General features: G+C 45.4%; 1 protein-coding gene across 4 annotated transcripts in view; it reads left to right on the forward strand.

Annotated features, from left to right (window-relative positions):
- The first annotated feature begins 192 nt into the window (after positions 1-192).
- The window catches only part of LOC100077317 (prosaposin), a 41,931-nt gene continuing 25,329 nt past the window's right edge, over positions 193-16,794 (forward strand). For 2 of the 4 annotated variants that reach the window (XM_029059738.1, XM_029059739.1), the window contains exons 1-2: positions 243-330; positions 7,681-7,791. In XM_029059738.1, the coding sequence (XP_028915571.1) occupies positions 288-330; positions 7,681-7,791 (154 nt within the window). In that variant the 5' untranslated portion in view covers positions 243-287. Of the gene's footprint in view, positions 331-7,680; positions 7,792-16,794 lie in introns of all 4 variants that reach the window. The other 2 variants (XM_029059740.1, XM_007664618.3) reach the window with 2 other exon arrangements.

The following is a 16,794-nucleotide window of genomic DNA, read 5'->3' on the forward strand; positions in this document are numbered from 1 at the left end:
GGGAGGGGGGAGGGCGAGTGGCGCCTGCGCGGTGGGAGGGGTGGGGGGAAAGGAGGGCGAGTGGCGCTTGCGCAGTGGACGGGGGGGAGAGAGGAGGGCGAGTGGCGCCTGCGCAGTGGACGGGGGGGAAGAAAGGAGGGAGAGTGGCGCCTGCGCAGTGGGGTGGGAGGGGGAGAAGGAGGGCGAGTGGCGCCTGCGCAGTAGCGGAGCCCGGGGCGGGCGGTGTTTATAGCGGCGGTGGATCAGCTGACTCGCCGCATTGCAGACGGCGGAGGCAGTCGGCCACCATGCGGGCCTTTCTCCTCTTCGTGCCCTGCTTTTTCGGCGCGGGTAAGCTGGGGCTGGCCGGATTCCGCTCGTTGTCCCTCCCCTGCTGATTGCGGGATGGCGACAGAGGAGGACGGCCGCCCCGTTGTCCTCCCGCACCCCTGTTTGTGGGGGTGGCGGCTCTGCGCATGCGCCGGCGGCCCCGGGGCGAGGAGCAGCGCTGAGCGGGGACGATGGCGGCCCTGGGAGGGAAGGCCCTGGGCAGGGCGGGCTCCCAAGAGAGGACGGAGGCCCGGAGCCCTTCCCGATCCGTCTGGTGGGAAGGGGAGGAAGAGGACGATGATCCTGGCGTTCTCCTGAGCCCCCATTTGGGCGTTTGGGGGCGGCCCCCGTGGAGGCAGGAGGGCCCCTTCCTCCCGTATAACGCTCTCCCCTTTGACCTCCACAATAATAATAATGTGGGGCCTTCTGAAACGCTTCCTATGTGCCCAGCACTGTCCTAAGCGCTGGGAGGGGTAGAAGGGCATCAGGCTGTCCCACGTAGGGCTCACATAATAGTGGTATTTGTTAAGAGCTTCCTATGTGCCCAGCACTGTCCTAAGCGCTGGGAGAGATAGCAGGGCATCAGGTTGTCCCACGTAGGGCTCAGAGAATAGTGGTATTTGTTAAGCGCTTCCTAGGTGTCCAGCACTGTCCTAAGCGCTGGGAGAGATAGAAGGGCATCAGGTTGTCCCACGTAGGGCTCAGATAATAGTGGTATTTGTTAAGCGCTTCCTAGGTGTCCAGCACTGTCCTAAGCGCTGGGAGAGATAGAAGGGCATCAGGTTGTCCCACGTAGGGCTCAGATAATAGTGGTATTTGTTAAGCGCTTCCTAGGTGCCCAGCACTGTCCTAAGCGCTGGGAGAGATAGAAGGGCATCAGGTTGTCCCACGTAGGGCTCAGATAATAGTGGTATTTGTTAAGCGCTTCCTAGGTGCCCAGCACTGTCCTAAGCGCTGGGAGGGATACAAGGGCATCAGATTGTCCCATTTTAATAATAATGGTATTTGTTAAGCACTTTCTGTGTGCCTAGCACTGTTGTAAGTGCAGGGAGGGATAGGAGGTCATCATGTTGAGAAGCAGCGTGGCTCACTGGAAAGAGCACGGGCTTTGGAGTCAGAGGTCATGGGTTCAAACCCCGGCTCTGCCACTTGCCAGCTGTGTGACTTTGGGCAAGTCACTTAACTTCTCGGTGCCTCAGTTCCCTCATCTGTAAAATGGGGATTAAGACTGTGAGCCCCACGTGGGACAACCTGTTTCCCCTGTGTCCACCCCAGCGCTTAGAACAGTGCTCGGCACATAGTAAGCGCTTAACAAATACCAACATTATTATTATTATGTTGTCCCACGTAGGGCTCACATAATAGTGGTATTTGTTAAGTGCTTCCTATGTGCCCAGCACTGTTTTAAGCACTGGGAGGGATAGAAGGGCATCAGGTTGTCCCACTTGGGGCTCACAGTCATCACCCCCTTTTTAATAATAGTGGTATTTGTTAAGCGCTTCCTATGTGCCTAGCACTGTTCTAGGCGCTGGAAGGGGTAGAAGGGCATCAGGTTGTCCCACGTAGGGCTCGGATAATAGTGGTATTTGTTAAGCGCTTCCTATGTGCCCAGCACTGTTCTAAGCGCTGGGAGGGGTAGAAGGTCATCAGGTGGTCCCATTTAGGGCTCAGTCTTCACCCCCATTTTAATAATAATGTGGGTCTTAAGCGCTTCCTATGTGCCCAGCACTGTTCTAAGCGCTGGGAGGGTTAGAAGGGCATCAGGTTGTCCTATGTAGGGCTCACATAATAGTGGTATTTGTTAAGCACCTCCTATGTGCCCAGCACTGTTCTAAGCGCTGGGAGGGATAGAAGGGCATCAGGTGGTCCCACGTAGGGCTCACAGTCTTCATCCCCATTTTAATAATGGTGGTATTTGTTAAGAGCTTCCTATGTGCCCAGCACTGTTCTAAGCGCTGGGAGGGATAGAAGGGCATCAGGTGGTCCCACGTAGGGCTTACCGTCTTCACCCCCATTTTAATAATAATAGTGGTATTTGTTAAGCGCTTCCTATGTGCCCAGCACTGTTAGTAATGTTGGTATTTGTTAAGCACTTACTATGTGCAGAGCACTGTTCTAAGCACTAGGGGTGATACAGGGTCATCAGGTTGTCCCACGTGAGGCTCACAGTCTTCATCCCCATTTTACAGATGAGGGAACTGAAGCACAGAGAAGTGAAGTGACTCGCCCACAGTCACACAGCTGACAGGTGGCAGAGCCAGGAGTTGAACCCATGACTGCTGACTCCCGAGCCCGGGCTCTTTCCGCTGCGCCATGCTGCTTCTCTTAAGTGCTGGGGTAGATAGGTCATTAGGTTGTCCCACGTCAGGCTCACAGCCTTATCCCCATTTTAATAATAGTGGTATTTGTTAAGCGCTTCCTATGGGTCCAGCACTGTTTTAAGCGCTGGGAGGGATACAGGGTCATCAGCTTGTCCCACGTAGGGCTCACAGTCTTCATCCCCATTTTAATAATAATAGTGGTACTTGTTAAGCGCTTACTATGTGCCCAGCACTGTTTGGGGTTCGCAGTCTTCATCTCTATTTTGTAGATGAGGGAACTGAGGCCCAGAGAGGTTGTGACTTCATTCAGTAGTATTTATTGAGCGCTTGCTATGTGCAGAGCACTGTACTAAGCACTTGGAATGTACAGTTTGGCAACAGACACAATCCCTGCCCAATGATGGGCTCATAGTCTAATTGGGGGAGACAGACGGCAAAGCAAAACAGAACAAAACAGAAGACATTATCAAGATAAATAAAATCAAGGAGCTATACACTTCATTAACAAAATAAATAGGGCAATAAATAATATATACAAATGAGGACAGTGCTGAGGGGATGGGAAAGGGGGGACGGGGAGAAGCAGAGGGTGGGTCCTGCCCAAGGTCACGCAGCTGACTAGCGGCGGAGCCGGGATTGGAACCCGTGACCTCTGACTCCCAAGCCCGGGCTCTTTCCACTGAGCCACGCTGTTTCTAAGGTGATCTGAGTTCATTAAGATGATCTGCTTCTAAGTTCAAGATGATCGTGCCCAGGATTAGCTATTTTTCAAAATCTTAGCACTCTGTTGCAAGATTTACAGGGCTCTGCATATAGTAAGCGCTCAATAAATACAATGGGATGAATGAATGAAAGGTTTGAGAGATTTGGGCAATCACCATTTTCTCAGTTTGTGTTAAACACAGTACCTGGAGATCAGAGAGTGGTGTTAAAGAGCACCCTTGCATTATAGGCCTGAATGCCGTGTCCTTGTGGTTAGAGCACGGCCCTGGAAATCGTAATAATATAATAATGTTGGTATTTGTTAAGTGCTTACTATGTGCTGAGACTGTTCTAAGCGCTGAGGTAGGTACAGGGTAATCACCTTGTCCCACATGAGGCTCACAGTCTTAATCCCCATTTTACAGATGAGGTAACTGAGGCCCAGAGAAGTTGTGACTTGCCCAAAGTCACCCAGCTGACAGGTGGCGGAGTCAGGATTAGAACCCATGACCTCTGACTCCTAAACCTGTGCTCTTTCCACTGAGCCACGCTGAGGACCTGGGTTCTAATTCCAGCTTTGCCCCCTGTCTGCTGTGTGACTTTGGGCAAATAACTTCACTTCTATGTGCCTGTTATCTGTAGCATGGAAATTCAGGCTGGTCCCATGTGGAACAAGTGATTAGCTTGTTATCTACCCCAGGCTACAAAGTGTTTAATAAATGCCACAAAAAAAAAATCAGTCTTGCCTGAACTACTTGAGGATCATTCAGAAACGCCACTAGGTTTTTAACTGCCATTTTAACCTTGAGTGTGCTTCTTTTTTTTTTTTAAGTGATCTATTTCAGAGAGATTGGATGCTGAGAGCCTAGTAGAAGGAGCACAGGTTTGAGTCTGGAGGTTGGGGTCTATGCCCTGCTCTGCCATGGGCCTGGTCTGTGACCTTAGGCAAGTCACTTAACCTCTGTGGCCCTCAATTTCCTCATCTGTATAATGGAGATAATAATGTCTGCCTCTCCCCTTCTCACAGTGATGTGGTAAGGATAAAATGAGGTCATCGATGGGAAAACACTTTGGAAAAATAAAAGTGCTGTGCAAAACTCAAGATGCTATTATTATTAATAATAACATGAAGCAGTGGTGCTAAATATGTGAAAATATTTGGCAAAATAATTGCTACCCTATGACCAAGTCTGGCCTCTGTGTAGCTGTGTATAATGTCCCTTCTCATAACTCATGCCATTAGCACTGTATCCCTAAGGATGAGGGGATATTTTTCAATCACAACTTGGACCAAAAATATAGAAAAGTATATGGCTTTCCATATAGTGTACCAGTGGATGAGTCAGTGATGCATGAGCTTTATATGCAATAGGTTTTTCTTTGTCTCAGCAGGCAGAAAGTAGCTGATGGATAAGTATAAACACTAAATATAATTTACTAAACATTCTTCTTCTGTAAGCTCATTTTGGGCAGGGACTGTCTGCCAACTCTCTTGCCTGTACCTTCCCAGGCATTTAGTGTAGTGCTCTACACAGAGTAAGTGCTTAAATACAGATGAAGGTACAGCCATTTTTATATTCCTCAAAACTAGATAATGGCTCCGTTTTTGCAATCACCTCAGAAGTCTTGAGAATCAACCAGCTCTAAGGAAAAATGTTTATAGGTGACTCTTAATTGCAGCAAGGTGTTTAGGTGACAACCCAGTGGATAAGGCAAAACTATCTTCATTCTTAGAGAGAGGACATTTTTCAACCCAAGTGACAGTGAAGAAGAAATTTAGGGACTGATTTTCAATAAAATTAAAATTCCAATAAAATGAAAGCAAGACCACCTAATTAAATAGCAACCAGATCTCCTAGGAAAAGGTTTTCTTACTCCGGCAGAGGTCTCCAGCTTGTTTTATGCAGCTCTTGAGAGCTAGTGATCTACTCACCCTGCCCAAGAATGAGACTCCTCATAAACTTAACTCTGCAATCTTAGTTGCAGGGCCTTGATGTGTATAACTAAGGTTTACAACATCTGGAGTGTGAGCATGCTATTTGACCCTTTGTAGGACTGGCGTGCATGATTTAGGGGTATGTGGTACATTCAACCCTAAATGCGTAGCTATTTGAGGTGATGTCATTTTTAGATGAAAGAGAAACCAGAATTTACTGCAACGGGTGTCACTTGTTTCTTGAGCGGTAACTTGCTTTTGATTTTGGTCATCGAGGCTTAACACAAAATGTATTTGCTAGGTTACAGATTGATCTGGGCAGTTGGAGCTTGTGCTGAAGACTCCTCCTGAGAGAAAGTGCCTGTGTTGGGCTCCTTCTAGCCTTGGATCACCTCCACCTCTTGGGCTGGGGGCAGAAGCGTGGCTGGGATGGTGCGGAGAGGAGAGAACAATCTTCTGCTCCATCTTCCTTCTCCCAAGATGGTCAGGCTGTGGGTAGGGTCTCCTGGGGGCTGGACAAAAAGAGCAAAGAAAGAAACAGAAAAAGGGGTAAGTCGAGGCAGGCAGGATTATTGGCAAAGGACAGGAGAACTGCTTTGCTCTCCCACCCCCACGTCCTCCTCCCAGCAGCTGCTTTTGTGCTGCTGCCACCCCCGCCCTGACTGAAACGGTTCATTCTGGGGCTGTTCATGGGAGTTTCTGGCATGACCGGCAGTGTCATTCCAGCCGTTTCGGAAGCTTGAGCAGATGGACCAGTTCAGTCGTGGCGGCTGCTCTTGCTGCTTGAGACGAGGAAGTTGGGCAGCGTCTCCCACGCTTCTCCCTACTTCTGCGGCTCCCAGCCTGACAGCCAGCTGGACCCCGCTACCTCCTGCCTTTGCCCGTTTTGGCGGTGGAGCAGGTCCCAAAAGGCATCACAGGCCCTGATGCAGGACCCTGTCCTGTCCCTCCTCCAAAAGCGGAGCCCCTTTTTGGGAAGGGCCTGCTGCTCCCAGATGAGAGGGTGGGATTGACACTCCTAGAAAGGCTTTCTGAAAACACCTTGGTAGTCTGTGTGACCTTGGGCAAGCCACTTAACTTCTGTGCCTGTTCCCTGAATTGTAAAATGGGAATTAAATACCTATTCTCCCTTCTTTTTAAACGTGAGCCCCATGTGGGACAGGGACTGTGCCTGACCCGACTACTTTGCATCTACCTACTACTTTGCATCTATCGTAGCGCTTAGAATGGTGGTTGACACACAGTAAGTGCTTAATAACTGCAATAATAATAACAATAGGTTCTCTGTTTCAATTAAGGTCTTTGGCAGTGACCAGCTCTCCTTTGGTTAAGAGTGATAGTTTTCACCCTTTCATGTTTCAGGGGTTTGTAAAATGCTATCCAGAGTTCCTCTCAAAAGGATTCTGAGGGTTGGACCTCAGCTGATCCAAAGCAAATGTCCATCTCTGGACTTGCATCTTACAAGCATTAGGATAGAGCTAGGCAGCCTCTTAGCATTTGGTAAGCCCTAAAGTCACTGGGCGTTGAACATGTCTACCAACTCTGTACATAGAGTACATAGTACAGTTCTCTGCATGCAGTAAGTGCTCCATAAATAGCATTTATTGATTGGTAGCATTCTAGGCCAATTATGTTTGCTTCAGGGCTTTCCTCTAGTTTGCTTTAGGGAATTGGAGTGCTTAGCATGCTCTAGAATTTGTAGAATCAGTCAATCTACTGAGAGCTTACTGTGGGTAGAGCCCTGTATTAAGTGCTTGGGAGAGTGCAATACAACAGAATTGATAGATGCATTCCCTGCCTAAAATGAGCTTGCAGTCTAAAGTGGGAGACAGGCATTATTATAAGTAAAAGATATGTACATAAGTGCTCTGGGGCTGAGGAAGGACAGAATAAAAGGGTGCAAATTCAAGTGCTAAGGTGATGCAGAAGGGAGTGGGAGAAGTGGAAATCTGAAGTGAAGATGTTTCTTGAAACATTCTCTCTTTTTCCCTAGCTGTTCTTTGTATGATTAGAAATGTGTGTGAAACCTACAGCAACAGAAAGTGAGCAAATTAGTTCATTATTCTTCATTCCCCAGAGAACAATCTGACTGTCTGCAGACTTTTCTGCTTAGGCAATTGACAGCACCCACCGAGTCCAGTGCAAACTCTCATTTTCTTGTGGAAGCTGTAAACTTTCAGCCAAGATGAACTTTTGAAATCTTTTCGCTCGACTCTGCCTGCTTCCCCTTCTCTCTAAGAGTTCCAGGAACTGAAACTTGTTTAGCTGGACTGGCTTTCCACAGAGTAAATGGCTTTGGGGCTAACTTTCAAGGGGGAAATCCCTTGAAGCAGAGGGGGGGAGTGTTTGATATGACTCTTTCAAGCAATGTTTGGTTTGATATGGTAAACCAAAAAAGCTTCACGATTGCTGGTTCCCTGCTGCCTTGTCCTGGAGAAGGTTCTCCTGTCTTCGAGCGAGGTGGGCCGAAACCAGGACCACGTAATCTGGAGCACTCCATCCCCAGGGCTGTGGGTCTCCTTGGTGAGTGGGGAAAGGAGGAAGTGCTCCATTTCGGTGTCCCCTCCCTAGCGTGGCATTGCTGGACAAGAGCCATCCACTGGAGCAGAGCAGGAAGAAGCAAACTAACCAAGTTTTGGGGAACCCTGAGAAGATTTGATAACGTAGAACCAGTGTGATTCTGGTGGAACAGTGGGGTGCAGAGACCATTCCCTCCCAGCAATTTCCTAACCGCTGAGGTGATGGGGTCGGGTTTTACCATTCTTTCCCCTGTTGTCAGTTCCCCCCCTTTTAGACTGCACCCCCATCTGTGTCAGGTATTATGTCTGAGTTCCTGTCCTTGTACTTCTCTCCAGTGCCTGATAGGGCCATTCCTGCCACAGGATTTAGATATCGAACAACCAACAGTATTAATGGAGCGCTTACTGTGTGTCGAGAACTTTATTAAACGTTTGGTAGACAGTAGAGTTGGAAGACCTGATCCTTGCCCACTGGGAGTTCACAGTTTAGAAGAGAGACTTTAATAAAAGAATAGGAGAATGGAATAATTGGTATATTGTACTCTCCCAAACGCTTAGGACAGCCTTTTGTTTACAATAAGGGCTCAAATATGATTGAACGAATAGAAGACCTTGCCCCAACACAGTGGTGAACTGGCCATAACATAATTGCTCTCCTACAAATAGGTAGTGAGGCCGAGTTGAAAGAGCGTGGGCCTGGGAGTCAGGAGACCTGGATCCTGTCATTACGCGCCCTACTTTGTGACTTTTGGCAAGTCACTTTATTTCTCTTTTCTTCAGCATGGTTTAGCGGATTGAGCAAAAGCCTGGGATCTAATTCCGGCTCCGCCACATGTCTGCTGTGTGACCTTGGTCAAGTTTTTTAACTTCTCTGCCCCTCAGTTATCTCATCTATAAAATGAGGATATGAGTGTTCACCCCATGTGGGACAGGGATTGTGTCTAACCTGATTAACTTGTATCTATCCCAGTATTTAGAACAGTGCTTGGCACATAGCGCTAAACAAGTACCATAGTCATAATAATTATTAGCTGTAAAAATGGGGATAAAAAGTGCCCCCCAGAACTTAGGTACCCATCCTGGTCCTTTGCTGCTTCCCCTATATATAATTTGAATGTTTGTTTTCCCCAGTAGATTGTAAGATCCTTGAGGGCAGAAATTGTCTACCCACTCTGTTGAATTTTACTCCTCCAAGTGCTTAGTACAGTGTTTTGCACACAGTAAATGCTCAATAAATAGCTTTGGTTTTAGTAATCATGTGCAGTGATGGTGTTAGGCAGCAAGATAAGGGTGAATGTGAATCTCAATCCCCTGTAGACTGTAAATTCATTGTGGGCAGGGATTGTCTACCAACTCTGATGTATTGTTGTATTGTACTCTACCAAGTATTTAGTACAGTGTTCTGCACATGGTAAGCACTCAAAAAATACAATTGATTGAACCCTGCAGCTTCTTGAGATGAAATTGTAATCTTACCACAAAAAAGAAACTCTTTACAAAAACTTAGGATGATGAAAACCAAAACTAAAACCTTTTAAAGAACGGCCTCAACACTCTGGTTCCTTACTGGTTTCTGTGCCAGGTGAAATGGCATCATTCCAGGAAGTCACTTTTGAAATCCATTTTGCACACATTTTCAAGGGAAACATGGGTGCACTTCCAGTGTGAAAGACTCCAAGCCCTCAATCTTCAGCAGTGATTTTTACATATTACTGATGTAATTGGACTTGATTTTTCATGTGGTCTTGGAAACGGGTTTCTCAAGAACCACTTCAGTCCACAGATGAGATGTTTACCTATTTATACCAATCCGTGCTACTTTGAAGGAGGATGTATGATTCTGTGTTTAGTAGTTGATGTCCCTGTCAGTGGAGCTGGTTTATTTGAAACAATGGTAGTACAGGGAATTGGGGGAAGCAGTGAGGCTTTGTGGAAAGAGCGCAGATCTGAGAGAGGATCTGGATTTTAATCCAGGCTCTGCCACTTATCTGTGCTATGTGATCTTGGACAAGTCACTTAATTTCTCTGTGGCTGTTGCCCCATCTGTAAAATGGGATTTAAATCTCAATTCCTCCTACTTTAAAGTGTGAGCCCATGTGGAGCAGGAACTAAATCCAACATGATGATTTTGTAATCTACCCCAGTGCCTAGCACAGTGCATAGCCCGTAGTAGGTGCTTAACAGGTACCATTTAAAAAGCATTGTCCAATCACATCTTACTTCCATAATTGATTTGGCTTTACCCCCTCATAAAGGAAGGACCCAGTATAATCAAGATTAGGTGGGATAAAATTATTTGGGTAATCAAAAGAAATTGGGCAATTTCTGAAGCAATTTTGGTTATGTCTTTTTTTTTAAATGGTATTTAAGTGCTTACTATGTGCCAGGCACTGTACTTGGGTTAGATTGGGCACAGTCCGAGCCCCACGAGGGGCTCACAGTGTTAAACCCCATTTTACAGGTGAAGGTAACTGAGCCCAGAGAAGTTAAGTGATTTAAGATCACACGGCAGATAAGTTTAGAACCCGGTCCTCTGACTCCCAGTCCCATGCTTTCCACTAGACCATGCTGTTTCTTTGCTGAATTTAGGACTTCTTGTTTCTCCACACTTGTTCCAACTACACAGAAAAATTTTTCTCCTGCCCCCAGTGTCCTCCCCCCACCCCTGCCTTGCTTTTGGGTTCCCATGTGTTGTTCTTGCCCTTTTTCAGGAAGTGCCACTCTGTTTTTGGAGGACAAGAAAACTAACCCAACACACCTACCATCTTAAAGTTTTCTTCCCCAGGTGTGGGTGTTGGGCTGAAAGGAGCAAATTCATTATTTTTATTTTTGGGGGGTAGTGCAGCTCCCGCTTGAGCCTATTCAGGTCAGCAGAGGAGTATTGCTGGGAAACCGGTTTGCCTTCCTCTTGTTCTTCCTCCATTCTGTCAACACCTAAATCTGATAAGGTGTCTGCTACCCTGAGTCAGGTCTGCTTCTTCCTGGGATTGCCACTTATAACTTCCTGGTTTTATGAGAGAGAGGCCTGATTTTTCTCTGTCCAGAGTTTTCATCAATCTGATAAAAATGGATCTGTCACCTGATGTTTTACAAAGGAGCTTTGTTCTTGCAGTAGAAAATTCTTTTATTGGGAGGAATATGGGGTGCTAGTGTCTAAATGAGATAGGGAGCTAGAGCAAATATTGGAATGCCCCTTGTTTATGACTTTGGGCTGTGTAAGGAATCAGAATGTATAAAGGCATTTTTTGTGCTTTAAATGGTTTGTTCAACCTTTTTCATCTTTAATAAATTGACTTCTTCCCCTTTGTGGGTTTTTTTTCTTAAAGTTCTTGCAATAGGAAAACTATTCCCTACCAAAGTTCCAATAACGACTTTCTACTGTGGGGGTGGTGCATTCCAGAGTGGGAATGAAGGAAATGGGGCTTTGCAAATGCCTGATTGGAGTTTCATTTCTAACAACCTCTCCCCTCCCTCCGCACAAAGTACTTTGTGCCCCGATCAATCAGTCAATAGTATTTATTAAGCACTTACTCTGTGCAGGAAACCGAGGCCCAGACAGGTTGAGGGCCTTTCCTAAGGTCACCCAGCAGGTCATTGAGGAGCTAGTCAGGACTGAAATCCAGCCCTGGCACCCAGCCTCATGCTTTGTACTTGGATCTCTGATATTTGGGCATTATTATTGTTATTAAGCGCTTACTGTGTGCCACCATCTAACACGGTCTGGTACATTGTAAACTCCACCTAGATTCAGAATAGGTTAGAAGGCCATGGGCTCTAATCCCAGCTCTACCACTTGTCTGCTGTGTGACCTTGGGCAAGTCACTTCATGTCTCTGTGCTTCAGTTACCTCATCTGTGAAATGCGGATTGAGACTGTGAGCCCCACTTGGGACAGGGAATGTCTTCCCCAACTTGCTTGTATCCACCCCAGTGCTTAGAACAGTGCCTGACACATAGTAAGCACTTAACAAATGCCACTGTTATTATTATAAGCTCTTTGTCGGCAGGGGACATAACTACCAACTCTGTTATATTGTACTCTTCCAAGCACTTAAATATCATTGACTGACACTTAGTAAGCATTTTGCTAGACAACTAGAATCGAAATCTACAGTGCCACTTGTAGCTTGGGAAGACATAATACCATTTCCTGAGCTTAGGCCAACTTTACGAAAATAACCTGCCTTTGAAAAGCAGATTAAACTTTGGCAAAAAACACCTTTCAAGTGAGGTGTCGGTCTTTTGTAGAGTTTGTGGATAAACATTGTTTCTGCATTTCAGAGTCTGGTCAGGATGCCAAGTCCTTGTTTCAGGTGAAGTGGTGCTTGGAACTTGTTACCAGAAGTGCCTTGATTACTGAGAACCATGTTCTCTCACTAATAAATTATCACTTATTGAACTTGCTGATTTTTCAAAGGGGGGAAGGGGGGAGCTGAACCTGCCACCTTTCCTTGGGAGCAAAAAAGATTGATCTGTTAGCTAGAATTTGTGTTTGGGTGTGTGTGTCGGAGGTGAGGGGGCGGGTGGGGTGGTTTCAGAGTTCTTCACTGTAAAATTGTGCCAGAGATTTGGGAAATCACTTGAAAGAAATTATGCTTTGAGGAAGAAAAGAATGTACCTCAGTTTTTTGCAGAACTTGGTTGGTCTGGATTTATTTCAGGGGAGGAACTTTTGCTTTGCTTCCCCCAAACTTGTGTCTAAACGTTTGTCAGTTCCCTGACTCTCAGGCAGTCAATTCTAGAACTCGTGTGTATCTTGCGTAAGACTCTCCGTAGACCCATTCTTTTGTCTAGCAGACTTTACAGGTTATTTCTGAACCAGTCCACTTGTTGATTCAGTGTGCCTGTAAAGATAATCTAAGAGAGGAGGCCTAATAGTGGGGCAGAGATTCTGCCTCTTATTATTTTTTTAAACTTGGCCCTGACCTGGTAGTAAAGTAGGTGAAGTTATTGAGGGAGTGAGGATCTAGGAATAATCAGATTTTATTCCTAGGAATATATCAGTGACTCTGAACCAGACCCAAGATTTAGATTTTTTTCAAAACCTTGTTTATTTTAAGCTCAAAATTAAGCAAACAGTAATTTACACACACACACACACACACAGAGTTTTCCCTTATGTATCTTTTCAGTTACAGAAATGTGCTAGAAAAATGCATTGATTTACTTCCAGCTGGGCAAGACCTGCTGATAAATTCTCCTATCTCTCTGACCATTCTTCCTGGGCCTCCCAACTCCTCAATATGGGAGTACCTCAAGGCTCAGTTCTGGAACACATTCACTGCTGTGACTCCAACCACCATCTCTACACTGATGATTTTCCAAGTTTACTTTTTCCAACCTTGACCTGTCTCCTCTTCAGTCTCACATTTCCTCCTATCTTCAGAACACCTCTACTTGGATGTCCCATCCACGGCTCAAGCTGTACGTGTCCTGAACAGAACTCATCTTCCAATCCAAACCCTATCCTTCCCATGTTTTTCCCATCACTTTAGACACCGCCACTATGATCCCTGTCTCAAACCTGTAACTTTGGCATTATCCTTGACTCATCTCTCTCATTCAGTCTGTCACCAAGTCCTCTCAGTTCTACTTTCACAACATCACTAAAAACCACTCTTTCCCCTTTAGACTGCTACTGTGCTGATCCAAACCACTTTTCCTCTTCCCACCTTGACTTGCATTGAGAGCAAATCACTGGTTCTGGAAACAGGGGGTCTTGGTAGCTCTCACTCTGCCATGTTTAATGTTTCTCCTCCTCCTTCTCTAGACTGTAAGCTCATTCTTTGGACTGTAAGCTCATCCTCTAGACTGGAAGCTTGTTGTGGGCAGGGAATATGTCTGTTGTCATATTTTACTCTCCCAAGCACTAAGTACAGTGCTCGGCACATTAAGTGCTCTATAAATATGATTGACTGACTTACCTCCTTCCCTCCTGTCTCTCTGCACTCTAGTCAATACTTCTCTCAGGTGCTTAGATAATTTTTTCCAAAAAAAATTCAGTCCATATTTCCTCAAAACCTCCAGTGGTTGCCCACCCACCTCCTAATCAATAGAAACTCTTTACCATTGACTTTAAAGCACTCAATCAGGTTGCCCCCCTTCCTATATTACTTTGCTGGTTTTCTACTTACAACCCAGTCCGACCACTTCTCTCCTCCAGCACCAATTTACTGTACCTTGATCTTGTTTATCTCGCCACTGACCCCTTGCCCACATCCTCCCTCCTCATATGTGACAGATGTTCACTCTCCCCACCTTCAAAGCATTATTAAAATTACATCTCCTTCAGGAGACCTTTCTTGATTAAGCCCTCTATTTTCCTACTCCCTCTCCCTTCTATGTCATCTGTGCACCTTAGACTCTGTACCCTTTTACCACTTGATATTTACCCCACCCTCAGTCCCTCAGTACTTATGTACATATTTGTAATTTTATTATATTAATGTCTGTATCCCCATTAGACTGTAAACTCCTTGTAGGCAGGGAATGTGTCTACCAATTCTGTTGTACTCTCCCAGGTGCTTAGTATAATGCTCTGCGCACAGTAAGAACTCAAATACCAATGATTGACTGTCATATATATTAAACCTTATACTGTGCTAAGAGGCACAGTATATTATAAATACTTTTAGAGTGTATTGTTGCTTTTTCAGGTGAAGTAGAAGCTCTCCATGGGAATTTATATTAGTTTAAAATCAAATTCAGTGAACCTTGCCTTGAACCTACAGTAACCCCTTAAAATTGACAGCTGCAGATTTATGCCGGCCGTTTCACATAAAAGGGTTTTCTGGAATGATCAAAGGTGTGTAACTACAGATGAAAGTAAATCAAACTGATAGTCTTTTTAGGCGACATTAAAGGCAATAACAACATGCAGAGCTGACCTATTTTTCAGCTAACTGATGGTCATAAAAATGATTTATAGTGTTTAATGAATTCAGATCTAGTGCTGCCAGTTGGAAGATCCAGTTCACCTATATTGTGGGAGTAGCAATCTTGCAGAGTCCAACGTTAAGGAAAATCTCACTGTAGTACTCACCCCAGATTTGACGCTTCACACACAACTGTTTCTCCCATCTACATATTGACACGGAAGAACATTCTGTGAGTCTGACATATCCGAAACGTGTACTGAAAACGTATTCTGGTAGAACTCAATGTAGTTAGAAGCTCACAACTGGGGATGTTTCTGTGGAAGCGCTTGACTTCTAGCGTGACATCCTCAGGCAAATTCGGAGCATGAAATATGTGATTATCAACCTATTTCTTATCCCTTGCTCTAAAAGATTCCAATCTGGTCTACTAACAAGTGGGAGCTACCAAACTTGTACCTGGGTGACTGAGTTTTTTTCCAAAACGGGCAGCCGTGGGCTGGACTTGGTCCTGATGCTGAGTAGCAGGAAGATTTGGAGGAGCTTCAACTGGGGTGATGGCTGGGCTGGCAGACATCCATGTTTGGGGAGCAGGGGAGAATCTCATGAAGTCCTCCAGCCTTCTCCCCAAAGTCTCTTGCATCTTCTGTCACCGCTGTGCCACAGATTTGCCTCTTTCCTCCTCCGTTGCTCTTCCCAACCCTTGATAGGGGGCCATAGACCATTATGTATTTAAAGTGTTATGGTGACTAGTTATGCCCCAGTAAATCCATTATTAGTATCTGTTTCACAGTGAAATGGGAACCGTAACTTGTCTTGCTGAATTGAGATGAACAAGTATTCCATCCATCTTCGTGTCCCAGAACTGGAAAAAAACTCTTCAAGATCCTCTAGTCTTGCCTCCAGCCTGGACAATAAGCCCTATGGTTCCCAGGTAGTCTCTCGTCAGAGGATTGACTAGCTGGGACCAGTCCTTTCTTCACTTTCCAGCTTAGATGAGATTCAAGATATTTCCCAAGGGCTTAGTGCAGTGTTCTGCACACTTTAAGCGTTCAATGAATACAGTTAACGATTTCAGGCCAGTGAAGTGTTTTTTAGGGCTTAAATGAGGAGGAATAAATTCTCACTGTCCAAGTGCTGTAAGTGAAAGAGCACTCAACCTCATCAGTATTGGTAACCAGGTTAGTTTTTGTTCTCTCACATGTCAAAAATGAAGCTATGGTAAATATATTTCCACTTCTTCTTTGTGTCACTTCAGTGGCTCTCACAAGGCAGGTGGGAGGTTATGGTACTGGTTGCTCATTTTGCTTTGAAGCAACCCACTTTCTGTTTGGACAGGTTAGCTTTACTAAGTATCCAAAATTAATCTCTGGTAAGAGCTCTTCCTATATGGCAAAACATTATTGCTCTCAGAGCCCTAACCTAGGGCTGGCATTAGTAAAGGAGTCTCTTTACTGATGGAGGTAGAGATGGGGAAAAAACTGGTACTCAGACTGGTTTACTACTGATTCCGAGAGAGTTGACTGCCCAAGGAGCATCCTAGAATGCAAAACGCTATTCTGTCAACCAGTTGTGTTTATTGAGCGTTTACTGTATGGCAAGCCCTGTAGAACAGGACTTCAGCCCTTTAAATGCAGAATAGAAAATGTCATGAAAGTTGACCTCTAAAATAACCCCCCCGCAAAATGGTACTTTGGGTTTGGAATTGTGCTCCTATTCTGACTTTGCTTAGGTTGGGAACAAATGATGTGTACCATTTATGACCTGCTGCAGGTGGAGCAGACCAGTATTTGAGCACTTACTGTTTGTATGCAGAGCACAGTACTAAGTAGTTGGGAGAGTTTAGTACGGTAGAGTTAGTAGACATCCCTACCCTCAAGGAGCTTAGAATTTAGCCGATGAAAGAGAACTGCCAAATGGAGTCTGACTAACTTCCGTAAATTGTCATGTGAGCCCAGTTTCTGTGGATGTTCTGCTTATTGGGACACCTATGATTCATCATCTTCTGTTCCCAAATTTTAAAATTATTTTTTGGCAGGGAAGGTTGGGGTCGTGAGGCGCTCAGATACCCGACACCCTTTACTGACTTTTAAGAAATAGACACAAGTCACGTGTTGTGGCAGTTTTTGCAACA

Source organism: Ornithorhynchus anatinus, chromosome 3, assembly GCF_004115215.2.
Source record: "Ornithorhynchus anatinus isolate Pmale09 chromosome 3, mOrnAna1.pri.v4, whole genome shotgun sequence".
Taxonomy (NCBI): Eukaryota; Metazoa; Chordata; class Mammalia; order Monotremata; family Ornithorhynchidae; genus Ornithorhynchus; species Ornithorhynchus anatinus.